This window comes from Diceros bicornis, chromosome 4 (genome assembly GCF_020826845.1).
Source record: "Diceros bicornis minor isolate mBicDic1 chromosome 4, mDicBic1.mat.cur, whole genome shotgun sequence".
NCBI classification, from domain to species: Eukaryota; Metazoa; Chordata; class Mammalia; order Perissodactyla; family Rhinocerotidae; genus Diceros; species Diceros bicornis.
The window spans coordinates 69,451,550-69,463,819 of NC_080743.1; the positions used below are offsets into that span (position 1 = coordinate 69,451,550).

The window sequence follows — 12,270 nt, forward strand, 5'->3', positions numbered from 1 at the left end:
ACCCCACAATATATTGTTATAACTTTTGTTTAGTCAGTTACCACTTAAAGAAATAGAAATAAGATGAAGAATCCTTTTATGTATTTACTATGTAATTACCATTTTGAATAGGAAATTTGCTGTCATTTTTATCTTTGGTCTTCTGTTCATAATGTGTCCTTTTTCTCTGGCTCCTTTAAAACTTTTCTCTTTATCACCTGTTGTAAGCAAATGGATTATGATGTGCTGCAGTGTAGTTTTCTTTATATTTCTTGAGCTTTAGGTCGTTGGATTTCTTGGATTTATAAGTTTCACCAAATTTGAAAAAATTTCCACCATCTTATATTCAAAATTTTTTCTGTCTTTCTCCTTCCTCTTCAAAGAATCCACTTATATGTACATTAGGATGTTTGAAGTTGTTCCACAACTCACTGATGTTCTACTTTTTATTGATTGATTAATTGATTGATTGATTCTCTTTTCTGTCATTGTTTCATTTTGGATAGTTTCTACTGCTGTCTTTAAATTCATTAATCTTTTCTTCAATGTGTAATCTGCCTTTAATCCCATCCAATGCATTTTATCTCACGCATTCAAGTTTTACCTCTAGAAATTTTATTTATTTTTTTTTTATATTGTCTATAACTCTCCTTATATTTTTAAACACATGCAATACAGTTATAACTGTTTTAATGTTTTCTTTTCCAATTCTAACTTCTATATTAGTTTGGAATCGGTTTCAACTGATTGATATTTTTTTCTCATTATAGGTTCTATTTCCCTGCTTGTCTACATGCCTCATATTTTTTTTTATTGCATGGGACATATTTATACTAAAAAATTATTCGTTGTTTATCTGAAATTTAAATTTAGCTAGGAATCCTGTGTTTTATCTGGCAACCATATGTCCTGAGAGCTCTAGTTCCCCTGATCTCTCCAGACTCTTATCTTTGTCTCCTTAACTCAGGGAATCCTCCAGCCTCTGCCTGAGTTCTCACTCGCTGTGCTGCAGTCTGAGCACTCTCTCATGGCGGTAAGCTGGTGCAATCATAGGGCTCATCTTCTTTGTTTCCTGTCTCTCAGGGATTGCTGTCTTTTGTTGTCTGATATTCATTATATTGAAACGCAATTTTTCATGCACTTTGTCCATTTTTTGTTGTTTTACTCAAGAGAGTAAATCTGGTCTCTGTTACTCTATCTTGGTTGGAAAGTGGAAGTCCATCTCCAGAGGTTATTATTTTTAGCCAGAGGCCAAAACATGGTGCTGATGGGAGCCAAAGCTGTGTTCAATCCTATTGTAGGAGAGTTTGTTGGCTTTGCTCCATAGTTTTATGCAATCAGCTACCTAGAAAAAAAGAATGCTATGGATCATAAAGGGTATATGGTGATTATGAGGATGACCACCACTGTTGGGAAACTGATTAGAAGTGCATGCCTGCTAATAAGGGAATGGGGATAGGCCACGAGGATATTACCAAATAAAGGATAAACCAGCACCTTGTATTATGTTACATTACGTTACAGTATCTGTCAGAGTTTGGTCCAAAAGATAGATTTGGCTGAGGGTCAATGCTTGGATGATTCATTGGTAATAAGTTTGGAGGTTGGGCCAGGAAAAAAAGGCGGAGAGAGTCAGGTTAATCAAACTGGGGTCATAGAGGGACTTAGAAAGATTAAGTCCTCTTCTTTCTTGCCAATAATCAATTACATTCTTCATGAGGGTCTCTGGAAATAAAAGTAAAAACATTTCATCTCTTTACTCTTTGCTTTCTCTTGGTCCAGCCATATGCCGCTATCCTCTGGGCATGTCAGGAGGCCACATTCCAGATGAGGACATCACAGCTTCCAGTCAGTGGTCAGAATCCACAGCTGCCAAATATGGAAGGTAAGGATGGACATCCCAAGAAAGCCTGAGTTCTGGGTTGGACAGGTTTCCCGACTCAAGGAGCTAGGGAAGAAGGGTGGTACCTGGTAGGAGCTGGTGGGAATGAAGGAAAGACATCAAGTGGGCCTGTCTATGTTTTCAGGGAGAGAATTCAGGGCCTGGCAGCATGTGGTGGTCTAGCAACCTCGTTCCAACCACAGAGGCCCTACAACCACACCACTCACAGCAAATGGGTTCATTGATGTGCGGTGAATTTGTTTTACTTTACCTTCTCACTGCGAGCTACCACAGGAAGTGGACTACAGTGGTAGATTTGGGAAGATGTGGATTATGTAGGACACTGGGAGTTGGAAACTCAGTCCTTTTCTCAGGTGGTTTCTGTGAAACATCACTCACAGTGCAAAGCATCAGGCCTTAAACAGCCATTGAAACCTCCAACAAGTTCTTCCCTTCTCTCAAACATACCTCCCATAGAAGAGCCAGCCTCATCCACAAACAGAATATAGGGGCTCCTTGTGGTCTAATACAAGGGGTCCTCTAAAGCAATAAACGTCTTTGTCAAAAACTACTCTGCTTGTTAGGGCCTAATCCTCCTCCTGGAATCTAATTCTTTTGGTGTAAAGTACTGATTTCTGTTAAAATGGAATCACCCCTAAGAAAAGCAACACTAGTAAACCTCCATAATTTCTGTGTCAGTGTGTGACAGATTAGAGTGATGGTTGGTGGGGTTGGAAGGGAGCAACAATGAGTAGGTGACGTCTGTGAGAAAAGGCGCATTCAAGGGAGGAGGGAAAGTGGTAAGAGGTTCCTGAAATAAACCTTATACTGATTTCACAATTTTCTTCACTGGTAGTTCAGCCTGGAGGTAATAAAATGAAACCAGATTATTTACTATTTCCCTGGCATTCTCTTACCCCTCACTCTCAACATGGGTTTCCATGGCTTTTTGCTGGGCTGCCAGGCCCATCTTGCTGGTTAACATTCCACTGCGTTACATAACCCACTCTGGAGATCTTATGATCCCTCCCTCCCCACTCCTATAACTTGATATCCAGGCAAGGAGTGGCTAGCCTTGTTACGCTGAGACCGAAAGTGGGAGGGGGGTGGTAAAATGACTCAATGGGGGAGTAGAGGGTAGAAAGGGTTTCAGTGCACGGGACCTCCCTTGAGATCTCTAAATTAAGATGGGAAATAAAGGCTACATATGAGTTGAAGGCTTCTAACTCCCTGGTGGTGACTGTTTTTCTAAATTTCATGGTGCTCCAGGGAGAGGGAACTGACCACAAGTGGGTACTGTGGTGGCAGTCAGAGTGGTGGGGAAAACCCCAAGAGTCCGTCTGGATGGGACTCCCAGCCTGCTCTCTCTCCTCAGGACAGGGTAGCTGCTTGCTGTGGATTGGTAAATAACTCTGTGGTTTCATGGTTCCTCCCTCTCTCCCCAACCGTCGTCTTTCAAGGCTGGATTCAGAAGAAGGGGATGGAGCCTGGTGTCCTGAGATTCCAGTGGAACCCGATGACCTGAAGGAGTTTCTGCAGATTGACTTGCACACCCTGCACTTTATCACTCTGGTGGGGACCCAGGGGCGCCATGCAGGGGGCCATGGTATTGAGTTTGCCCCCAAGTACAAGATCAATTACAGTCGGGATGGCACTCGCTGGATCTCTTGGCGGAACCGGCATGGAAAACAGGTAGGAAGAAGAGACATCTAGACCCTGGGATGTCCAGGACCATAATTTGACTTGGGCTAGAAGAGGAAGTATACATGTTGTATAGGTACATGTATCCACAGACCTGGCATGCCCTTGTAAATGTGTGACCCAAGATGAGGGAGGGTGTATAGAGAGGAATATTAAGGCTACTGAGAAAGCTGAGTGGATATATTCTGCTCCTTGAATTGAAAAGAGAGGGTCCATCAAAGGGGGGATGACTTAGGGGGTGAAGAAAAGTCAACATGACTTCATAGCATCTCCTCACTCTTTCTCTTCTCTCTCTTCAGGTGCTGGATGGAAATAGTAACCCCTATGACATTTTCCTAAAGGACTTGGAGCCACCCATTGTGGCCAGATTTGTCCGCTTCATTCCGGTCACTGACCACTCCATGAATGTGTGCATGAGAGTGGAGCTTTATGGCTGTGTCTGGCTAGGTAGGTCTCGAGAGAGAGATCTTACAGACCTTATTAAAAACTCCAACCCCTGGGAAATAAAGGCAATCAAATCAGAGAGGGATGGGATTACTAATCACCAAGAAGTGATTCCCTCTTGGTTAAAGAAAGGAATATTGTTCATCCACCCAGTACTTGGAGTAATGCATTCAGAGACACTTTGCTGACTGCCACTGAGGAGTGCTCCTCAGCAGTGCTCGCTGTGTGTCCAGATTGAGTCCTGGGTGGCCACACTGCACAAGATTGCACCCTTGAGGCCTCAGGTAGCTCTCTGGGATGGTTGGTCTGAGCAGCAGGCTCATCTCCTTTCCAAAGGCACTGACACATCTGTGTTTCTTTTGACAGATGGCTTGGTGTCTTACAACGCTCCAGCTGGACAGCAGTTTGTACTCCCTGGAGGCTCCATCATTTATCTAAATGATTCTGTCTATGATGGAGCCGTTGGGTACAGGTAAATTCTGGGAAAATTGGTCATCAGAATGGGAAATGGCCACTAGAACAGAATAATATTTTATCATGGCTTGGGATCGATACTCAATCAACCAACCAACCAGCGTTTATTTAGACCCTGAGATTTGTGAGATAATTCAATGTAAATTACCATTGTAAGATAATTCAATGAAGTAAAACATGTAATCTTTATTTGCAAGAAACTTAGAGCCTGGTTTGGGAAGACAAAGTAATCACAACGAAAACAATAAATTACACAAAGCAAGGGTTAAACTTTGTGGTATGGACCTAAGTATGGTAGCCATATTTTTTGACCCTCAAAAGAGGACATGTCATCTGACACAAATAGTGGCCTACTTATGGAGACAAAGGACCAAAAGAATTGAAGTTATAAGTATAGTAAATTGGGTGGATCAAGAAGTTCAGGAAGAATGAACCCCATAAATATAAATGCTGTAGAAATTGTGAAAAGGAAACTAGTAAGACTTACAATAGACAAGGAAAGTTTCTAGGATGAGATGATATTTGGAGCAGAGGAGGTAGGTAGAAGGGGACAGAGGAAAGGAAGCAGGGCCGAGGACAAGAATGACTTGACTATAGCAGAAGCTAGAGCTGGGAACGGCAGAATGACCAATGGCTAGACGTGAAATGGACCAATGGAGGGCCATGGTGGAGAAGTATGTTCAGATACAGTAGAAGTTTAGGTTTGGATCAGAGATGTCCCCACCCATCCCACTTCACTCCAAGCCTTGTCATTCTTCTTCTACCCACTTCAACAATTTTCTCTCTCTTAGCTTGACCTTTGTCTGCAGAGATTGAGCCTGGCAGAGAGGTCAGTCCATAGTAAATCCAGACTAGATGATGCAGGTTGCTAGTGGCTGAGAAAGAGAGATTAGTGAGTCTCAGGTATAGGAGTGTGGAATGACAGTACTTCCAATGGTTTAGATGTGAAGAGCAAACTATTGCCCCCCAGCTGCCATTCCCTGGTGAAGATCTGACTCATCCAGTGTTCTATTCCTAGTCACTTCCTTTCCATCTACTTAGTCACTGTTCTTCCCCATTTGCTTAAACTGTCATGGCATTATTTCACTCAGCCCCGCCCCAACCAGCGTATACTCAAGGAATAGAAGAAATTAGAGATTGATTGAATAAATCTTTGTTAATCAACCGTTATTGTGTGCAAGGAATTTGACTAGACATGGTAGGTATTCAAATATAGTGAAGTCATTGATCCTACCGTTAAGAAGCTCACAGTTAGGAATGGGGGCTACAATAGGATATAAATTACTATGACATAAGCATCAAGTAAGAGATATAGTGTGCGTGCTCTGGGGTTCCAAAGAAAGAGTAAGCTATATTAGGAAAGCACAGCATTGGGAGTGGAAACACCCGGATTCATGTAATAAAAGTTACTTCTGTTTGCTGTGAGTCTTAGGTGATAAAATGTATAAGAAAAGCATTTTGTAAAGGTAAAGCATTATATACATGTAAGTTATTATCTGATTGGAGGACCAATAAAGACATGATGGAATAGATGAAATTGGAAATGGGCCCCAAAAGATGGGTAGAACTTTCACAGGCAAAGAATCTTGAAATGACATTTTAGGCGGAGGGACTACCATGAGGACAAAAGAATCACAGTTGTAAAGTTTAGGGGAATGTCTGGGAAAGAGCAACAATTTAGTTAACCATGGGCCATGTTTATGTAGCAAAGCAGTAGATGAGAAGCATAACAGGGCAGATTATGTCATATTTTGGAAGAAATTGAATGTCAGAGCCAGGAGGAAGAGGAGGAGGAGGAGGAGGAGGAGGAGTTTTTCTTCTTTACCAACATAATGAGTCATTGAAGATTTTTAAAACTGGGAAAGGACATGATTGGAACTGTGCTTTAGACAGGTTAATCGAGCAGCATGTATAGTTTAGATTTGAGTGGAAAGAGGAGGTAGTGAGGGACATTTTCTAATTCCGAATTCTGTCAGATGAAAAGAATTAAGGACCAAGGCCATAATGGTGACTGTGGGAATGGGAAAGAGGAGGAGACATTCATTTAGGGAACATTTGCAATCTGATTGGATGTAGGGAGCTAGATGAAACGTAATAGTCCAGATGACTGAAACAATGGAGAGGACATTTATTCATTCAACAAATGTATTTTGAGTTCTTACTATGCACCAGGTACTTTCAGTGCAGATGAAAGAGAAATATAATTGACAGAAGTGGGAAACTCAGGTGAAAGATTTAGTTTAGAAAGAGATGGTGATGGTTTTGTCTGGCATATAAGTTTAAGGGACTGACAGGACATTCAAATGGAGAAATAAGGCAGGTAGCTGGAAGTATAGCTCTGAACCCCAGAGGAGAGATCAAAAATAGTTACAGGGATATAGATACAGCCAGCTTCCACTTAATTGAGACAATGAGATATCCAGTAGGGGTGTGGCTGAGTGATGAGATACAAGCCGCCTAATTCAGAGTCTCAGGAAACAGTCATAGTAGCAAAAGTGCTTTTTTAATTAAAAAAATTCTAAAAGTAGTATATGCATGTTGTAGTAATTCTAGCAATTCTGAAGAATATGAAGTAAACAGGAAAAGTTTCTTTCCTTATCTCTTCCCCCCTTGATTTAATTTTGATTAAGGAGAAACTGAATAAGCATTCTGTTTAATTTATATTGCTTTTCATAAGATTTTTATGGGGCTTTATATTTCTGGGGACAATAGGAAATATATTTATTGCAAGTAAACTTATGTTCTCCTAGCCTTCTGATCTGTAGAGAGAAGAAAAAGATGGCAAAACCTTGGAAGGGAGATCCAGGCTCTGGTCACTGTGGATAAGGCCAGTCAAATTTTTAATTTGCCAAACATTTTTCAGTGAACAATATATTTAAAAGTGTATCTGTAAGGCTGGCATAATCACTGTTAATCATTTTTTGTAATTCACAAATTTTACATATCGTTAGTCTGGCTGTAACCCCAAGGGTCACATACATTCTTGCTTGAGGGTGAGTAGCCCGATCTCCTCATTTGGGAGACTCCTGACATATCTTCCAGAGCTTGAGATGCAGAGCTTGAGAGGGACGTTCTATATGATAGGTTCTTGCTCTGTCTTTCCATGAAAAGAAGGAAGACCTCTTTACATTCTTAAAATAGTCAAATTGACATAAATACGAATATATCCCGTCTAGCAGTCAGGCATCTGGCCAACTCAACCATTCAAAACAGAGGCTTACACTCCGAAGTGGAAAGCCTGCCAAGCTGGAAAACAAAACTAAACCCAATGGCTGAGACCCTCGTGTAATCCATGCATTCTATTTCATGAGTCTAGTATTCTACAAATGTAATTAAAATTAAATATAAATTAGTATTTAAACTTGGCAAAGATTACTTTTTTTTTTTTTCCCCTTTAGTTTGATTTCAAATTGGGTTGTTGGAGATGTAGGGTAGAAGAGGGCATGACTGGCTTCTCTGAAACTGATTCACTGAACAATGACAACATACAGTCATAAAAGTTTCCAACAACCTCCGGGGCCATTTATTTAGTGATGGGAAAGTGCTACTATCTACTGTAATGTTCATTCAATGCATTCATTCATTCACTCATTTACTCATTAACGTATCCATTAATCAAATGCATTTTGATAATATTGAGCCATTATAGAAAGACTTATTATATTCTGTATATAAGAATAGGTAAGGATACAAGGAATTATAGAAAGCTTTTCGTATAAAATGATAAAATTTTGTTTAAAAATTTCGCTACTAAAGGAGTAAGCATGAAATATTTTGTGAAATCCATTTATGTGAAATTCTTAGCTCTCCACTGGTGTGGGAGAAATGAGTCAATGATATAAAATGTATTGGATTTTTCATAATCCTTCAACCTCCAAGATAATCAGCCCTTACTAAACCCGGGGTGAAAAAACATTGTTTCAGCTCTTCTGTGAATGTGTAATTAACTCCAGGTTCCTCTCTCCCTTTCCCTTCTCCTCTCCTGGCCTGAGCAGCATGACTGAAGGGCTGGGTCAGTTGACAGATGGGGTGTCTGGCCTGGATGATTTCACCCAGACCCATGAATACCACGTGTGGCCCGGTTATGACTACGTAGGCTGGAGGAATGAGAGTGCCACCAATGGTTACATCGAGATCATGTTTGAATTTGACCGCATCAGGAATTTCACTACAATGAAGGTCAGTGGAGTTAGGTGTGGTAGAACTTCTTCAAGGAGGTCAAAATCATGGTGTGATAGAGACAAGACATGATAGAAAGAACGCTGGGGCGATACCAGCAGAACTGTATTCACGTACATAATCTGCTCCTAGTTAGCTACGTGCATTTCACAAGTAACTTCATCTTTCTGGGTTTGTTTCTTCATTTGTGAATAAGGGTGTTAGACTAGGTCATTGGTTCTCATTGTTTCTGTTGTTTCAATACCAGAGTGGATACATTAGGCACAGTGGGCAGTGTCTAGGGCTCTTGAAAATGTTTTAACTTTTACTGTCAAAATAAAAATGAAATTTTAGGGTCAAAAATTATTTTCATGTGTTTAACAATACAGGTGTAAAATGTAATTTTTAATATATTTATATGGAAGGAGGGCTCTGCAAAGACAAAAGTGACTAGAGTCCAGGGAGGTCATTTCATGGCCCTGCCCACCACTCCCCAAGGAGAGGACATACTTATATCAGTAAAGGTGGCTCACTGAAACTCTGATTCTCAACGGAAGAGGAAAGGACTCTGTATCTTTTCCCATCTCTAGAGTTTCCTCCACTCTCGCAGCACTGAAAAATCGTGATAGAAGATTCCATACTTCTTCTGTCCCCAGAGTTCTTTGTTTCCTTATCTATTGTAACAGCACATCTATTGTCATCTATCTATGTGTCTGGTCTCTTACTAGATTTCAAACTCCTCTAAGGTAGGAGGACTTTGACTCTGCTTTCTGATCTCTATACCTGAGTGCTTGGCACTTAAATTGTGCTGGCTCAATAAACATTTGTAAGTGAACAAATGATATCCTTTATTGCCTACTCTAACCATTTACAGTTATAAATATCTCTGCCACTTTGCGTAGAAGGAAGAGGAGAAATGATGAACAGAAATAGGACACTGGCAAATAGTTTTTTCTTAACCATAAACAGAAACTTGAAGGAGAGGCTGAGGCCAGGGAGGAGGAACTGCTGTTACTCGTGGCTGGGCCAACATCAGAATTCCAGCTCTCAGGCTCAGGGCTTCAGTCTGTGTTCTCTGTGGGATCTCAGTGACTCTTTGTGCAGTGAGAGGAGTTGGTTACCCAATAAGTGAGATTCAAGGCTGGGAGTGGGGTAGGGTGGGTTTAACCCAGGTCTGATGTAAAGCCTAAAATGTAAATTATTAGATTTTTTTGTGGGTGTGGCTAAAATACCATCACCTAAAACTCTGTATTAGAATGCAAGTATTTTACCTGCCGGAGAGTAAGACATTAAATAATTAATGTCTTAAATGCAATAGCAGAAGTTATTTTGTCAGTTTATTGGCACAGAGTGGTTAGAAGAGAAGGGAAATTTTGTTGAGTGGTTGGATGGAAGCTGAAAGGCTGGGAAAGGTGCAGCCTGGGCGTGTGCTGGATCACGGCACCTGCAGACACTGAGAAGAGCCGGGGGAGGGGGTTACGGTCTGAGTTCCATTTTCTCTGAGGTAGGCCCTCCCAGGAGAGCCCAACATTGACTGAGGGGTGAGGACATCTCTTTTAATAAAATGGTGAGTTTCCTGGTACTTAGCTCAAATGATTATTTTTCTTTTCCCTTACTCAATCCCAAGTATGTTTCAGAGAGAAAGGAATGGAAGGGAAGAAAAGTCCTTGCAAAAAGTGACCAGATTGGATGCTAAACCTGAATTCTAAGCTTGAGGAAAACTGGGATTTAAGGATAGAGAGGAAAGTCCCTTTGTTGAATGTAAGAAAGAGACCCCAGGAGCTTTTGTGGTTTACATATAACACCTGCAGGTTTATGAAGGAGCATGAGAGGACGCCAGTATAAGCCTCAAGAAAGAGAATAGGCAAGTGAATTTGACCTCACACGTGGATCCCTGTTTATCTGTTATTTTTCCCCATCAGTAGTTGGGTGCAGAATATTAATGACCAACAAATTGGTGACTCTGCCTCTATTTACACTCAGTTCTCAGCTTCAGTGTTTGTTTCCTAAATTCATTCATTCTTCTATCTTTGTTTTTAATTTAGCAACAGTATTTGGAGTGTATATAGCATGAAGCTAGGTTCTGGGAGTAAACAGTTGAATAAGAATTCGCCCCTACCTTGGGACAATTCGCAGTTCAGCGGGAGAAGACAATATTTATTTGCAAAAGGAGGTGTGTAGGATGATATGGAGACCCAGAAGAAGGAAAACTGTTTTATCATTAAAGATTCCTAGTAAAGCAGATTTGTTATTCTTGGCACAAACTTAGGGTCAAAAAGACAGTGTATGTCTATAATATTACTCCTACATGTTAATATGATAATATCTCCTAAGTGAATTAATAGCCATTAGTTAAATGAATAAACATTTAAGATGAGAACAGAGGGATCAACACATGCCCAGTCTGCCAGTGTATTGTTCAAGGATGGCTCTTTGGTAATTGTAAAACATACGGGTGTGCAACATATTATTCTTCATAGTTTTTTGGTGAGGGAGGAGGGAAATATGAATGGTAACAAAACTATGCTTCAAGAGAAAATTTATTGTATTGTTGAATAATGTATATATCCATATGCACCTATGAACATGTATATCAATTTATTATATACCAGTGGAAGAATTTCTAGTCCCACAAATAATAAAATGTATTTTAAACTCACCATAGAGGTAGAATATTTAGTCAGTAGGCTTTGATCTTCCTGAGTCTCTAGCAGCTCCTATTTAAGTAGTTTATCACAGGTCAAAATTATTCAAAAGCATATTCTGCAATGAGAATGTTCCAGAACCTCTCAAGGTCACACAGATCTCTAGTATATTTTAATTTTTCTGAAACAAATAAAAAGTAAAAGATGACTTTCATGTCACTGATGTCTTCTAGGGGTAGTTTTTGTTTGCTAGGCAAATTACTGCCCATTCCCCGCCCCCCGAAGTATAGTTAAAATATACCATGAAAATATATTAATGCATTTAAAAAATGTATTCTATTTACTAAATAAATATGTAAGTCCACAGGAGAATGAAATCCTATGCTATTTATTTGCATTCCAGGAGAATTCTCAAAACATCTGTAGGAGAGATTATTACCTTCCCCACAGGCTACTTATCCAACACTTTGCAGATTTCAAAATATCTGAAAATTCTATTGAAGCTGTAGATGGTATTTCTTTGATTTTGTTCTTAGCCTTGCTCCATTGACTTGTGTTCAATAAACTGGAACTAATTCATCCCAAGGAAGGCATTAACATATGTTTTCATCATTAAAACATTTAGAGGAAAATCCAAATGGAAAAGTTAAGGTGATTTGCTCCCTTCCCATGTGGCATGGTATGTGGAATGAGCACTGGACTAGGAGTCTAACGTTCTAGACTCAGTTCTGTTGTTGACTGACCACAGGTAAGTCAAACCTCTCTGAGCACCAGCTTCCTCATTAGTAAATAGAGAGTTGGACTAGATGATTTTTAAAGTCTCCAGTTGCTCTAATATTCTATGATTGTAGTCTTTTTTTGGTGAGGAAGACCAGCTCTGAGCTAACATTTGTCGCCAATCTTACTCTTTTTGCTTGAGGCAGATTGTCCCTGAGCTAACATCTGTGCCAATCTTCCTCTATTTTGTATGTGGGACACCACCACAGC

At 40.2% G+C, this 12,270-nt stretch overlaps 1 protein-coding gene across 1 annotated transcript in view; it reads left to right on the plus strand.

Moving 5' to 3' along the window:
- Positions 1-12,270, plus strand: part of DDR2 (discoidin domain receptor tyrosine kinase 2) — a 152,205-nt gene that overhangs the window by 113,102 nt on the left and 26,833 nt on the right. Inside the window, exons 4-8 of the mRNA XM_058539706.1 lie at positions 1,762-1,864; positions 3,322-3,553; positions 3,862-4,009; positions 4,373-4,478; positions 8,476-8,659. Of these exons, the coding sequence (XP_058395689.1) occupies positions 1,762-1,864; positions 3,322-3,553; positions 3,862-4,009; positions 4,373-4,478; positions 8,476-8,659 (773 nt within the window). The remainder of the gene's footprint in view (positions 1-1,761; positions 1,865-3,321; positions 3,554-3,861; positions 4,010-4,372; positions 4,479-8,475; positions 8,660-12,270) is intronic.